The sequence below is a fragment of the Sciurus carolinensis genome, chromosome 1 (genome assembly GCF_902686445.1).
Source record: "Sciurus carolinensis chromosome 1, mSciCar1.2, whole genome shotgun sequence".
NCBI classification, from domain to species: domain Eukaryota; kingdom Metazoa; phylum Chordata; class Mammalia; order Rodentia; family Sciuridae; genus Sciurus; species Sciurus carolinensis.
The window spans coordinates 42,911,782-42,928,187 of record NC_062213.1 but is presented as its reverse complement, the minus strand read 5'-3'; the positions used below and the strand labels follow the sequence as shown (position 1 = coordinate 42,928,187).

The following is a 16,406-nucleotide window of genomic DNA, read 5'->3' as shown; positions in this document are numbered from 1 at the left end:
TGTTGAGGCTCTTTGCTGTGGCTCAGTTCCCCTGTTGATTAAAGAGCTTAGCAGGTGCCTGGGATCCCAGGCCCATCCATTGATTGTCAGTGAGAAACACTTGCTTTGGGGAGGAGGCTGATTTGAAGGGCCCAGAACCACCCTCTTCTGTCCTATCCCTCAATCCCTGATCAGCTCCATGTGTGTGTGGGGTGGGGCAGAAAGAAGGGTTAGTTTAGTTCCTTAGCCTTTCAGAAACAATTATCACATAGCTGTCTAAGTCCCTCTTTTTAAAAGCCATCTTCACTTGTGCCTAGAAATATTTTGGAGAAAAGAGGAAAATGAGCAGATGGATGCTCAGAAATAGGGTCCATGTTCCTGTTGAATGGTTCCAGCAATGCTGGGGCCCAGATGCTGCATGGGCCTTGCCTTCAGCTGGGTGACCTCCCTGCTGTTTTCTGCTGGCCACAGCTCCAGGGGCAAGAAGCATGGTGCTGCCTTCCCATAACTTGAATGTTAAGAAATAAAGTGCGATTTACTCGACTGTGCAAAAATGAGAGTAACTGGGCACCTAGAGTTCTGAGTCGTAGCTAGAGATTCTGCCGCCAGGGGTTTTGATCTCTGAGGGTGGATTCTGAGTAGATTTGGAGGAGCATAATTTTCTAGCTGACAAATGAAAAAATGCAGATGGGAGTTGCTGCACATAAATCACATTCAGGAGGACATCAGGGTCCCTGAGAGGCTACATCCCTTTTTTCCGTCTTCTTGCATAAAGGAGATGATTGGTGTGAGCCTGGCTGGTTTGCTAGCTAAACACAGATGTGTGCTTGCAGCTGTACTGCACTTCTTGAGCTGTCAGGAGGAAATTATACATTGTGCATTAATGAGCAAATGATTAAACAGGAAGCTGACCGTCCACCCATGGTGGCTGTGATTCCACTTTGACAGGAGAGACGGAAGAAAAAGGAAAGTCTTTAGGACAGTTGAGGACTGGAGTTGATCTGTAACAAATTAGTTTACATCTCTGGTGGCTCTGTGGAATTAGAACACACTTTTATATCTTCTTTTTGTAAATTGATCTTCCAGAAAATAATGGACACAACTTTTAATTAAAAACACATATGTAGCTAGGTGTGGTGGGGCATGACTATCATCTCAGCTACTCAGGAGTTTCAGATAGGAGGATTGCAAGTTCAACGCCAGCCTGGGTGACTTAGTGAGCCCCCCCAATTCTCCCAAAATAAAAATAAAAAGGGTTGGGGATGTAGCTCAGTATTAGAGCACCTACCTATTATGTGTGAGGCACTGGGTTTGATTCCCTGCGCTGTTAAAAAAGCTCAAAACCCCAAAAACACATATGTAAACTGGGTAGCTTAAATGTAAGTCGGAAAGACCAGGAATTATAGAGAGGAAGTGGGGAGAAAACTCTGCCCAGAATATGAGGTAAGGGATATGAGAACGTAGACCTAGTTCTGAACCTCTCTCATTCTGCTTCTTCCACCTGCCACATGACGCTGGTGAGGTTACATATTCCATGGCTTCCTGAAAGCAGTTATGAAATATCCCCCTAAGTCCTGTCCTGGCCAGGGGGAAGGTGTCCTCTGTGAATATGGTAATGTGGACTGAGAGGCTGGATGCTGTGCCTGAGTCCAGGTCCTGAGGATGGGCACACACTGGGGTCCACACCAGGCCTCTGTGTTATGGGGCGCAACTTAAGAACAGACCGATCACCACTGAGATGTCCAAATTTGAGAGTCTATTAAGCCGGCTGACTGTCTCACACAATGGCCCAAAAGTGGCTATTGGGAGAATAGTCCCAACCATAGGGTTGTAGGGGTTCTTATACCAAAAATCACATCAATCATAAGTGTCTGTTGCTATGATTCAAAATTACAAACTAATATCACGAGATCATCGACAGAGGGGAAGTGGGTCAAAATGACCCTTACCTAGGTACAAACTAAAGAATGGTTACTAACATCCACACAATCACTGTTCACATGGTACATTGTTTAGCAGCAATAGGAATCAAAAGAGAACAATTTTTCTTTACATAGGAATTGTCAATCTGTATTGTTAAACATGTCACACTAAGTAACTGATGATGGGTACAGAGGTGGGGTGTTCCCATGGGAGAAGCTTATTTTCTATAAATCATGGAGTCTCAGCAAAATGGAGTCTGTTTAGTCATTTCCCTTAGAGTCTGGCCTATAACATTCTCATGGAGCCAGATCTGTCAGCCCATCACATCTGTCCCTGGCCTGCCTTCTTCCAGCCTCTCTGCCAAGGTGAGGAAACACACGCCCATGGCTAGAGTTCAGCTCTCTTGCAACTACTCCTTCTTCCCCTGGGGCCTTCTTAGTAACAGTGGCTTGAGTGTGGGACCAATGGAATAGGGAAAGAAAGGGTGGAGAGAGATGGGAGGCTGAATGGTGGGCAAGGCCTTGAAGGCCGTGCTGGGAAAGTGGGACTTGGCTCTTGAATGTTTTAAGCAGGGAGGTGACCTGGTCAGATCTGATCTTCATATTTACCTAGCACTGGGCCCCAACTGCAGGGTGGGGAGCAGTCCTGAACCCTCAGCCCTCCAGGAATCTGTTTCTTGGGGAGTTTGGAGAGGAATCTGGCTTGAATTAACCATGGCAGAAACATCCCATGGGCTCCTTGCCTCTCGGGCTGCCCACCTCATCCACATCACCGCCCCGGTCTTCATCCTGCTGCAGTGCATGGCACTTTGCAGTTCCCCCTTTTAATCAGTCACCTCACTTTTAATTAGATGGGTGGGGTTGACAGTCCCTAATTTTGTGGGCTAGCAGCCTATTCATTTTGTGTGCGGCTATGGTACCCTAGCTTGGTTTTCTGGTACCACCCCTCCTCAATTCTCAATCTATGTGCTTTGGGTAAAGTTGACCCAACGCCTGGGTGCTAGAGTGGAGCAGGTGACTGATGCTAAGCCAATCAGTACAATCCATCCACCCTGGCTTCAGTGATTGGCTCAGGAATGTGATGCTGTCCAGCGGAGTCAATTTGGCACGGGAGACAAATGAATAGCGAGGCTTCTGAATTCGGAATGGTTTATTGTAGATTCAGGAAACCCAGGAACCCTGGCGCTCTAGGAGAGTCGGTTTATATCCCCTCCAGGGGACGAAGGGTAGGGCTGACGCTAATTGTGCGAAGATTAGGCGAGGAGCTAGATGTCCGAGCAGGCACGATTAGGAGCGCTCGGGAACACATACGCACGCATTGTGTGCGTGGACTTAATTGAATACGGCCAATGACAAATCACCTGGGTGTGCTTATGTTAATCAACCTCCTCACTGCCAATGTGACCAAAACAACTTCTGGCTAACTTCCAGGTGCCATCTTGGCATAGTCCGTATGGCATAGCCCCCAGCAGGAATGGACAGGTGATTTACATAAGCCAATTAGCATTAAGGGTACTGGATCTCTGGTTTTTTTTTTTTTTTTTCTATTTTTTTCCTATAGGTTTATTGATGCAAAATTGAAGTATAATAAAATGCACATATTTGAAGTATGCAATTTGATTAGTTTTGACATGTATGTAATCAATACAATCAATATAAAAGCATTTCCATTACTTTTTTTTAAATTTGAAATCATGCAGACTGTGTTTCCTGCATGATTACATTAGAAATCAATCACCTTAGGATATATAGAACCCCACCCCTACATGTCAATTATTTCAAAATTAAATATTGCACTTATAAGTATCTCAGAGGCCAAGGAAGAAAGCACAAGAAAAGTAAATAAAAGTACTTTGAACTAAGTGATAAGAAAAGCTTAAAATGTCAGGCTCTCTGGGATGAAGCAGAACTCAGATGAACATTTATAGCTTAAAGTATTTGTATCAGAAAGAAGCTAGAATAGCAAATTATTTTCAAATTATGTAGTAAGAAGGAAAAAAATAAGAGTAGGAACAGAAATATATGAAATTGAGAAGAAATAATACAGCTCAAATTTGATAAAAATCAAATAAGTCTAATTAAGAAAAAAGCAAGAACATAAAAATTAATATCAATAGAAAGAAGGCTATCAAAATAACCCTACAGATGCTAAAAGTGTATTAAAGTAATATTAAAATTGTATGCCAACATATGTGAGAGCTTACATAACATGGTCTGTGTGCTTCTGAGAAGAAAGTATGTTCAGTCATTGATGGATGAAATACTCTGTATATGTCTGTTAAGCCTAAATTATTGATTGTATTATTTAGTTCTATAGTTTATTTCATTTTTGTTTAGAAGATCTGTTCAGTAGTGAGAGAGGTACGTTAAAGTATTATTCTGTTGTGGTCTATTTGATTCTTGAAATTGAGGATGGTTTTTTGATGTATGTAGATGCTACAATGTTTGGGACATAAACATTTATGATTGTTATGTCTTGATGGCTAATTCCTGTAAACAGTATGAAATGTCCTTTTTCCTTCTGATTAACTTTGGCTTAAAGTTCATTTTATCTGATATGAGGATAGGAACTCCTACTTGTTTACACAATCCATATGAGTGATATGTTTTTTTCCATCCTTTCACCTTCAGTCTATGGATGTCTTTGCCTATGAGGTGAGTCTTTTGGAGACAGAATATTGTTGGGTCTTGTTTTTTAATCCAATCTGCCAGTATGTGTCTTTTGATTGATGAGTTTAGGTCATTAATGTTCAAGGTTATTATTGAGATATGATTTGTGTTCCCAGTCATTTGGGTTTATTTCTAGTTTTTAATTTGAATAGTTTCTCCTTTGGTTGACCATACCTTTAGTGTAGTTCCTCCCTTTGCTGGTTTTCTCTTTTTTTTTTTTTTCTGTTTCATCTTCATGGAATATTTTGCTGAGAATGTTTTGTAGTATAGTCTTTCTAGTTGCAAATTCTTTTAACTTTTGTTTATCATGGAAGGTTTTTATTTCATCTTCACATCTGAAGTTTTATTTTGTTGGGTATAGGATTCTTCGTTAGTTTCCATTTTATTTCAGAGCTTGGTATATGTTTTTCCAGGACTTTCTAGTTTTGAGGATCTGGGTTGAGAAATCAGCTAAGATCTGAATTGGTTATCCCCTATATGTAATTTGATATTTTTCTTTCTCAGCCTTTAAAATTCTATTCTTATTTTTATGTTAGGATTTTCATTATAATGTGACTTGGTGTGGGTCTGTTATAATTTTGTACGTTTGGGGTTCTGTAAGCCTCTTGTATTTGATTTTCCATTTCATTCTTTAGGTTTGGGAAATTTTTTGATATTATTTCATTGAAAAGATTGTGTATTCCTTTGGTTTGTTTCTCTGTGCCTTTATGTATCCCAATAAATCTTAAATTTGGTCTTTTCATGTTATCCCATAGTTTTGGGGAGTTCTGATCAAGGTTTCTTACAATCTTCTCTCTGTGGTCAACTCTATTTTCAAGATTATATATTTTATCTTCATTGCCTGAGGTTGTCTTCCAAGTGGTCTAGTCTGTTAGTGATGCTTTGAATTTTTAATTTGGTTTATTGTTTTCTTCACTTCAAGGATTTCTGCTTATTTGTTTGTTTTTTTTTTTTCAGAACCTCTGCCTCTTTATTGAAGTGATTTTCACTTCCTATATTTTCTCTCTGATTTCATTGCTTATACTGTCCTTTACTTTGAAGATCAGTTTAACTATATACATTCTAAACTACTTCTTTGACATTTCTTCCACAGTGGTGTTGATGAATTCTATTTTTGGAGTATCTTGGTTTGTTTGGGGTAATTTGTTCCCTTGCTTTTTCATGTTGTTTGTGTGTCTACTCATCTAACAGGATGGCTCTGAGGCAGCAGAGTTTCTACCCTGTGGACTTAATGTCCCTGAATGTTTCCAATACCTCGCTGTTTAGGAGAAGACAAATAACAACAACCAATGCAAACAATATATAACATTAAGCCAAATAGTTCCTACTATGATATCTATAATGTTAAATTATATGATCAGTTCTTGCCTGCAATAAAAACAGCAAATTTGCAAAAGTGTTTATAATTTCAAATGGTGGACAGGGAGAGAACAGAAGTGATATAGGATGTAATGATTATGAGGGAGGAGGAGAAAAGAAGTGAAAAATTAAAGGAAGAGTGAAAGAGAGAACAATAGAGATTGGCTGTTTGTTAGCAGAAAAAAAGAATCAAGGGAAACAGGTAGGAGAAAAAAATATATAAGTAAAAATTAAAAAAATTAAAATAATACAAAACAAAACTGAAATATACTAATCAAGCATCTTAGTTCACAAAAAACTAATCCACGAAAACTAGCTGGCTTCAAAAATGCTAGAAATGAGGGGAAAAAAGTCAAATGTGAATATGTATAAATGTCCATGTACCATTAAGGTCATAATTAAACAGAGAAAAAGAATTACATTAAAAAACAACAAAACAATCTTTTTTTAAAAAATATTTATTTTTAAATTTTTACAGATGCATTTTGATTCATTGTATACAAATGGGGTACATCATTTCACTTCTATGGTTGTGTACAATGTAGATTCATACCATTCGTGTAATCATACATGTATATAGGGTAATGATGTCTGTCTTGATGAAAAGTTAAAGAATTCTTTCCAGTGAAGTTCAAAAGTTTCTCAGTTTCTCTTCTCAGCAGTTTTAGGTGGGGTCATCTGGCATGATGTTCCACCCTCTGGATTGCTTGAGTGAGAGAGGTACTCCTGTAGTCAGAATTCCTGGAGGCAGGATTTGGGCTTAGGTGGGCTGCAGGCTGTTCACTGAATGCCAGTTGGTCTGGGGATTTTAAATCAGTGCACATTCAACACCCAGTACGTGTTGGTCCATCATGGAAGACTTTACCTCAGGGATCTCCCCTGGGTTCCACTTACGTGGTGGGGGACCCAATCTTAGTCCCTTACATCACCTTCAGACCCCATGTTTCCTGGTCTTGGGTTCAGTCTCTAAACAGATCTCTCCTGGCACTGCCCTTCCGAGTTCCCAGAAGTGTCTTCTCCCAGCCAGAAGTGTCTCTCCCAGCTGGTCCTACAAGCAGTTGGATTGGAGGGGGAGGGGTAGAGCCAGGTGGGTTTCCATGAACAGTCATCCCCTGTGTAAACCTCTCTCCATGTTTAGATTTTCTCCTGGTCACTTAAGCACACCCTATCTTGTTCAGTGTGTGTTTATTGGGCCTGTATTTTGGGCCAAACTCAGTTTTCTCAGGAATCAGTCCCCTCAGCTGCTGGCCCCCACACAGTGGCTGCAAAATTGTTCCTTCCTTTGTCCTCAGCATGCCGCCTGGAGAGATGGTGGCTTCTTTCCTTGCACAGGGATATTGTGAAGCACACATTGTGTAATGTACAAAGCTGCTCCCCCTGCCCTTTTTGTTGCAGTCATTTCCCCACCTCCCAACTACTGTCAGTCTGTGAACATCGTAGCTAGCTATTGGTTCATCAGTCAGCTTGTAAGTATCCTTCTCTGTTATTGGTCCCCTGTTAGCCTGGCAGAATTCAACTGCTTCATGGTAGCTACCCCGCCATCTTTTCTCATGCTTCTCTCTCCTACTCACTTTCTCTATCCTCCTCGCTTTTCTACTCTCTCTAGTGCGCGTCCTTTCTTGTTCCCTTTCTTTTCCTCTCATTTTCTCTCTTACCCTGCAGGGAGACACTTTGTTTGCTTAATAAACTCCCTTATGTGATTTCCTGTGTCCAGCGTGGTTTTCGTGGGATCCCTTACACATTGCTTGATGGCTGAGCAATGCCCTTGATCTCTAAATGCTCCGTACCCTGACCTGCCTCGGGCCGCCCGAAAATGCAGGTTCCTTTAATTCCCTTATCCCTCTCTGGCTGGTGCTTCTGGCAGTAGCTGTGCTGCTGGGGATTTCTTCCTTATTTTATTATATCCTACCTCCTGAGAACCCAATCTGATTTAAATATCCAGTTTTAAATTCCAGTAAAGTTCCCTGCTTTTGTTTGTTCACCCACCTTGCTGAGAAGTTGCCTGTCTGCTTTCTTGGTTTCACTCCATGGAGCAGCCAGGAAAGTGACCTCCTCTACTCCACCATCTTGAAACCCTCTGATCCCTGGGCTTTTGTTTGGTTCTTCCATCACTGACTCACTTCCACTTGTCTAAGGTGGTGATGATGTGAGCCAGAGGCCACTTGAACCACCATGGATAACTTAAGAACCAAACCAGCCCAGAGGGTGCACAGCCAAAGGTGGCTCCTAGTGACACCATGTACTCTCTGAAGTAAGCTGTACCTAAGGCCAAACCTATTCTTAGACATTTGAGTTACAGGGGCCAAGCAATTCCCTCCTTAAACATAGACCTGTTTGGGTTGTGCTTGCTGTCAGTTGCAATTGAACAGTCTCAGTGACAACCTTGGCCCATGTTGTCTTCTTTTTTGCCATGAGTGCAGGGACTGTGTTTGTGTCCCCAGGACCTGGCTCAGTGCCTGATTCAACAAATAAGAAAAGGGATCTCAGAGCTTTCCCAGCTCTTACCTCAGACCTGGACACGAGGCAGCATGCTGTTTTTGTTTTTTGGTTTTTGTTTTTTTCGCTCCCCTGGGTGATGATCTGGCTAGAGTACCATTGGAGCCAATTTTCTTTAGTGTGATGAACTTCAAGAAGGCAGCCACTTGTAAGCTGTGACAAAAGGGGCCCTAGGAAGGATTTGCTGCTTGATGAAATCTTCAGAGCACCCGAAGTTCTACTGTTAGCAAGACTCCTTTGGCTTTTGGTTCTGAAAACTCTTATGTATTCTCTCTCTAGTATTTGCTAATGGATTATAAAGAGACTCTGAAACGATACACATGAAATGAACAAAATTAGTTATCTGAAGAGAGTTGGAATGGGAAGGATAGGCAGGCATAGGAATGAAAATTTTTTATCAATAGAATTTTGAGCCATCCAAATAGACTGACTTTTCAAAAAATAGGAACAGCTTAGAGAGTATAGGACCACCAGGAGCCATTATCAGCTCTTCACAGCTGTGGGGAGGACATTTATTTATCAGCTGGGTTTTCTGCAGGGGTGTCTGATTTCAGTGGTGGGAGTCCCTCAGATAGTTTGTCTTGGTTTGGGGAGAGAAAAAGAGGGATGCAAAACCTCGAGGACCATCTGGAGGGGTCTGACCTGGCAGGTCACCACCCCTGACAAGGTGAGAGGGAGAATGAGGGGTACGGTGTCAGAGCTACTCTTTTACAGGGGCCCATCTGCCCCTGGCTGGCCTTGATAATTTCCAAGACTCCTCTTATCCCCAAACAGGTCCTTAACCCAACTATCTGCAGGTCGGGAGGCATGTCCCTCTGAGCCTGTTAATTAGAAGAGGTAGGATTAGTGATCTGGGCTGAGATTCCTTTCAGTTCTGTGCTCTCATTTGAAGATGCCATCTCCTCCCCATTCCCTGCCCCAAAGGCCCCGCTCTGTTCAGAAGGTACAAAGTATGGGCAGGACACACAACATGGACCTTTAGGACACACCAAACCAAAACACTGACAGGAGCTCTGGAGTCAAATCATCTCTCAAGGGCACTCACAGTTCCTTCCTGTGTTTAGATATGGTTCTGCGTTCGGCAGAAGAGCAGGTGATGTGAGCCCAGGGTGCAGCTGAGAAACTTCCTGCCCTGCTCCCTCACCGGCACCTCTGGGGCTCCCCGGCTCAGTACCCTCCTCACACAACTCAATTGTCCTGGGGACTTCAGCAGAGTTGAAAACCTGGGCTGGTGACTGTGACCCTAGAAAGGCTGCTGCTCCTTGCCTGAGATCCTCACAGGGCAGGAAAGCCCCACCTAAGAGATACAGTGGTGGCAGCCAGCGGTCAAGGGGCAGCGAAGGGGGATGGGCAGCACTTGAGGAAACCTGGTGTGGGTGATGGTGGAGCAGCTAGCTGGTCTGTGGGTCTGGAGGATGGGCGTGGACCCGGGCACAGGGATTGTCAAGGGGCTGGAAGGCAACAGATCCAGTCGGAACACTCACCAAGACGTAAAGCTTAAATTTTTTTTTTTTTTTTCAGTACCGAGGATTGAACTCAGGGGTACTTGACCACTGAGCCACATCCCCAGACCTATTTTGTATTTTATTTAGAGAGAGGGTCTCACTGAGTTGCTTAGCACCTCGCTTTTGCTGAGGCTGGCTTTGAGCTCTCAATCCTCCTGCCTCAGCCTCCCAAGCCACTGGGATTACAGGCATGTAGCACTGCACCTGGCTCAAAGTTTAGATTTTGATATTACACAAATGAGGCCATGAATACAGGCACAGGGACACAGTGACAGGAATGAAAGATGTTCATTATACCATTCACAACTGTCAGATCCCAGCATCTAGCCCCTCTGGTAGCTGTCCAGGGAAGGGAGAGCAGAGGCTGGGTAAAGAGGCCTTTCTAGGCTGCAGAACCTCTGTCATCTGTCTGTCTATCCATCCAAAGATCCAGAGGGATGTATATCACATGGCAGTGTTTTGAAACGGTAGAATTGCTATATTTTTATATATTTCTATATGCAAAGTAGAGTATGAATTTTTTTTTTTTTCTTGTTTGTGCATTTTAAAAAAATCCCTTAAAATCAAAACCAAATCACTGTACTCTGGGAATATCTGTGCTGAACAATCATGTTCAAAGGTCACAAAGATATGATTTCCCGGTCTCAAAAAGCCCGTCAGCACAAACCCCCTGTCCCTTGCAGTTTCCTTGCTTGACTCTTCCCAGGTCATCACCTTATTTCTAATCATTTGTTGTGGTGAGGAATCACTTTATTGCTACTTTTAAGCTTCAGATCCACTTATATTCCTTGAAGTGCTTAAGGAGCTGATTTGTTAGATGAATCAGTTAAAATGTCCTGTTTCTTCCAAAGGTGGGGTCCACAAACACCACATAAGTGCTTCTGGGTAGGAAGGGTCTCTAAGCTCCCCTGTAATATTCAACTAGTGGGTGTCTCTTCTTTTCTCCTTAAAACAGACAGTTGAATTAGTCTAGGGAGGATTTCTATTTTAATTCAGAGAAAAACATAACTCCACTACTAGAGGATGTCGTTAGCAACAGCAGGCACATTCCACAAAGACTGAACCTGATGTTTTAGAAAAGTGTTCTGGGTACTTTCCCCAGAGACCAAAACCAACGGAGAAATGAGATGTGGTCCTCGGTGCAGGTCTGCCCTCTATGGGCTAGATTTGTCTGTAGGGCTCAGAATGGTGCAACTTTTTAACACTCCCAGTCCCTTTCTTCTTCACTGTGACTAGCTCTCCCCTGGTGAAGATTGCTTCAGGACCTCCCTCCTCTGCTGTGTCCCTCGGGCTTCAGGGATGGCCTAGAATGTGACTTGATGACTTGATAGCAACCCCAATATCTCAGTAAGAATTTCAGACTGTAAAGGGGGAAGTTAAAGAGATGTGCTTTCCTTTTTCCTGTCTGGGAGCAGTGTGTTTCTGGCACAAGTGTTGGCACATAGCTCGGCAGTTTCCATTTCAGTCACGTTATAATCAATAATGAGCAACAGGGAGATGTCCAGTGCTGAGTCTGTCTTGGTTGTGAAATAGCATGAGTGCACCAAGTCTGCCTGCAGCCTTTGAAGTCTGGTATTGACCAGAATCAGTCACCTGATACAGAAGGCCAATTATAACAATTTCTTAGGAAATGACCCATGTATTACCAACCCCGAGTACTGTTTGATCACTAGCACCTCTGGGCCCTGTTGCCACACACCTGGCACAGCACAGGTGAGCCTTGAAGTGGAATGCATCTGTGCTTTGAAGGTTCACTTTAAAAGGGTCACATTGGGTCTCCTGCTGTAAGATGAAGACGTTTAAGACAAAACAGGAAGACTGTCTGGAATCATGCAGATTGTTGTCTTTAATATATGCATTTTATACTCATCAGAACTCTTAGCAAGTAATTCACACTTACTAAGCAATTGCTATGTGCTAAATGCTTTATGTGGCTTACTGTATTCATTTCCTCTCAGAGTTTCTTGCTGAGGTGAGCATTCTGCTGCTCAGAGGTTTAGGAGGTTAAATGACCTGTAAAATATCACCTGCCCCCGTAAACTTCAGAGCCAGGATTCAAATCCAGTCCTTCTGACTCCAGGTTGGTGCTCTTCACCTCAATTAATGCAGTAGCTTCTGTAGGGTGAGAGACTCAGCTGGCTCCTGGGGCAAAGGCAAGAAGTGGCACAGAGCTCCTCTGTGGACACAGCACTGTGCCTCTTGAGTATACACATTATCTGTGCCTTTACAGGTATGCTTGTGGGTCAGATAAATCCATTCCTGCTCATCCCCTTGGGTTATCACTAGGTCTGGGATATTTCAGAAAAAATTTGTGCTGGTAACTAAATTAAATACCTATAACTCCTCCATAAAAGCTCGTGGAAACAAGTCCAAGTGGTCTTCAGCACATAGTTGCACAGGGAAACCAAGACCAGAGGGAAGAGGCTTGAAAGACATTTGCTGGGTCTTTCCAGTCCAATTGTTTCTAGTTCTTCTAGCTTAGGCTGAAGGCATTCATAATAGGATATGCCTCAATCTACTGGGAAATATCTTGTTTAATCCTCTAGTCCTCCAGAAAAATGTAAAAATAAAGCATTACATTCTTTGAAAACAAATCTTTCAATTTTCCCTACACACCTTGTGGATATTAAATTAAAAAGAAAATCTTGAATATAAGAACTTACATTGGCTTGCAGGTTATGTAAATTGTCTCTATTGATTTAAAATTGTTTTCCATCTACTTTCTGGACTCCATATTTCTACATAATATTGTTATTAAAAGCTGCTGTTTGGGGGCTGGGGAGATAGTTCAGTCAGTAGAGTGCTTGCCTTGTAAGCACAAGGCCCTGGGTTCGATCCCCAGCACCCGGAAAAAAAAAAAAAAAAAGCTGCTGTTTGCCATGGAAGATGGTGTCAAACACTCCTTTCTCAGGGTCACACACTTGGAGATGATGAGGTTTGCATTGTCCACTTTTGGAGGTTGCTATTCTTTTCCGTGGAAGGTGAATACCACTCTGTTCTTCCCCATCTCCATTCCTTATTGGATTCAAAACTTGAACTTGACATTAACACTATTCTTTCTAGGAAGCACTGAAGAAAATACACCTTGAACCCTAACTAGAATCATCATTTTAGATAGAATGACAAGAGATTCATGAAAACTTAATCTTGGGATATTAAAATCACTTAGTATTAGCTCACTGTTTTATAGTGGCAATAAGAGTTCTTAGGAAAAAATACATGTGTATTTTTACAAGTGAGGATACTAAAGCCCACAGAGGAAAGTGACATGCCCAAGGTCCTATTGCTGTTAGTGGCTTTCACCCTCGACTGCACACTAGAATGGAGAGTTTTAAATGGTACTGAGGCTTGTGCCTCACTGCAGACACTTTTCTGGGAGTGGAGCCTGAATCCTGGTACTTTTAAAGACTCTTCTGCTGAACCCATCTAAAGATGCGATGAAAACAGCTGGACAAGAACATCTGCAAGCTGCAAGCCCGTCCCACAGTTGTCAAATCCATGGCAATCTCCCCATTCCTGAGCCCATGGCAGCTTGGCCAGTGGTTACAGAACTCTCTTTTGCACAGCACCGGGGCTGCTCTCATCCTGTTCATGGGCACCGGGAGACCGCCTGAAACCAAGCTCATGAGCACAGTATCTTGCTTCCTCTAAACAAAACCACACAAAAATGTGTGAAAATATTTTTATGGCCAACTTGGGTTGTACATGCTTGAGGCCCAGGGAATGCACCTATTAGCCCACCAGGGCTGTGCAGGGCCATACCCGGGAAAAAGCCCCAGGTTACTCAACTGAGGTTCCGCTCCGGCTTGTCTCACAGAGCAACTTCTCCTTCCTTTTATATGCAGATGCAGAGCTGGATGGATCTAGGTTTGAATGCTCTTCTGCTATTTACCACTTACATAACTTGGGACAAGTTCTTTGTGCCTTAGTGTCTTTATGTGTAAGTATGAATAATATGAGACTATTGCACGGGTCCCTCTTTCTTGCCTCCTCTGATTTTGATCTCCAGCAAAACTGATGCTTGGGCCCTTGATCTTTTCCATCCTTCTTTATCTGCTGACTCACAATCCTCTCAGTCCCTTGATACCAACTTGTTCTGATGAACAAATCCTTGATAAGAAAGGATCCTTAGGCCCCTCGCTCACACACCCACTGCTTGGACGTGGCTGTCTGAGACAGTGACTATACTTTGGCCCATCTTTTCTCTTGGGTGCTGTGTGCTTCTGTAGCCAGAGGTGAACTATACAGTCTCTTAACAATTTGGATCCTACTGAAATCAATTCTATTTACAAATTGAGAGCAAAGGACATAGTCTGTTGGCCTGGATGCAAAATAAAATCAATCAACCTTGAAAAACAAAACAAAAAGCAACCCCTACCCCCGCCCCCCCACAGCCCCAACAAACTGTATTTAGCAGTCTGGGTCACACCCAGGGTGGGTCTGAACCTATGTCACAGACACAAAACCCTCCTCTTTCTAGTAGAGACCAGTTTCAGTTAGATCTTTGAGCAGGTCAATGCCCCATGGCTTTGATCCCTGTTGTCTTTTTGGTTGAAATATAAGTTCCTTCCGGCTTTCTTCCCAAAACTGCCCCATTCTTCCCATCTCTTGCCATCTCCTGCTTCCCCCGCCTTTCCCACTGTTGCCTTCTGACCAACGCTGCTTACTGTGCCTTCTGGAATGCCCGCCTCATGGTGACTGAGCTCCTCATGCCCTGACCCTCTGCTGTGACTGAACGCAGCTTCTCAGGACTAACTCCCTGGCATGTCATTCTTGAGTTCCACCGTCTTCCTATGTAAGAGCCACACGTGGAGTATGTGTCACTTGAAAAACATGCGTGTCATCTTTTTCTCTCAACTGCTTCTTCTAATCAGTCCAGCTTGTATCTGTGGGACTACGTGGGACAGGTTTAATTCTTAATTCAATCCTACTTACCTCACTAGTACAGCTTCGGCTCTTACCATTGTATTTGCCCAAATGCAGTGTGAAAATCAAGCCAAATCTATTTACTGGTGGTTCCTGAAACACATCAAGCAGTCTGCTGCCTCAGAGCATGCTGTTCCTTATTTATTATTATTAATGTTTTTATTTTTTGCAGTAGCTAGGGATTGAGCTCAGGGGCTCTCTACCACTGGCTGCATCCCCTTTCCTATTTATTTTTTGAGACTGGGTATCATTAAGTTGCTCAGGCTGGGCTTGAATGTGCTTCAGCCTCCAGGTTTGCTGGGATTACAGGCAGGCATCATCCAGCTCTTTCGCTTTTCAAAAAATGCTCTGGTTTCTTATTAACTCTCTAGCCTTCATGAGACAACTTAAGAATCATCTCCAAGGAGGAAGAAATGACTTCTCTCCTACCTGACTTAAATGCCTGTCCCCTGCACAGAGGCACTGACTTGTGTCTGTGAGAACTCGCTGCTCATCTCAAGAGCAAGTGGTGCCCTTCTTTTCTCCACTCACTGAAAGCACAGAGCACACAGCTGGTGTCGCTTAGAAATCCATGTCTCTCTAATTTCTGATTCTAGTCTCTTCCCCACTACACATACCACATCTTCCAAGGTGCGGCTAGCACAATGCTGAGTTCACCAAGATATTTAAAAAAAATTTTTTTTAGTTGTTACTGGACTTTTATTTTATTCATTTATTTATATGTGGTGCTGAGAACCAAACCCAGTTCCTCACACATGCTAGGCAAGAGCTCTACCGCTGAGCCACAACCCCAGCCCTCATCAAGGTGTTAATTTTGAATTTTTCTTTGAAGGTGCTGGGGATGGAAGCCAGGGCCTTGAGCACGCTAGGCAAGGGCTCTACCACTAAACTACATGCTCAGCCCAGTAAGGTGTTTTGTTTTTATTTAGAGGAACAGTATTCATATCAAGGAAATTAGATGTCATTAAATCCAATTTTTGTTTTATAGATGAACCCAAAGACACAGTGGCTCACAGTGCCCTGGGAAGCTAGTGGCATAATTGTCTCAGTTTCCCCTCTGGCACTGAGAGTCTCTGAAGAGCTTGAGGTCTACAGCAAGCCCACAAATAACCACAATGTGAGATACTATATGAGAAATAGTGGGAAAGCAGAAGGAAGGGGGAGAAATCACACCTTCAAACAGAGGTGGGCTGTGAGTAGGAGGACAATCAGGATTGAATATAATAGTTCTCAACCTTTTTAGTCTCAGCATCTTTTTAGCTTTTAAGAATTATTGTGAATTCCCAAAGAGGTTTTTTTTTGTGATTATGTAATACTTATAACATTAGAAATATATATAAATATACAAATATATGTTAGAAATTAAAACAGCATTGAAAATACATATTTATACTATATTAACTTGAAAATAATAAAAATATCAAATTTTTAGAAAAATAATTATATTTTCCAAAACAAATGTAGTGGGCAGAGAAGTATTTGTTTTGCATTTCTGTCATTCTCTTTAAACTTTGGCTTAATACAGACAGTTGAATTTTCATATCTATTG

General features: G+C 42.5%; 1 protein-coding gene across 1 annotated transcript in view; it reads right to left on the bottom strand.

Annotated features, from left to right (window-relative positions):
* Nucleotides 1-7,613: 7,613 nt before the first annotated feature.
* Cfap418 (cilia and flagella associated protein 418) overlaps nt 7,614-16,406 on the bottom strand; it is a 35,105-nt gene continuing 26,312 nt past the window's right edge. The window contains exon 7 of the mRNA XM_047517996.1: nt 7,614-8,732. Coding sequence (XP_047373952.1) covers nt 8,720-8,732 — 13 coding nt within the window. The 3' untranslated portion in view covers nt 7,614-8,719. The remainder of the gene's footprint in view (nt 8,733-16,406) is intronic.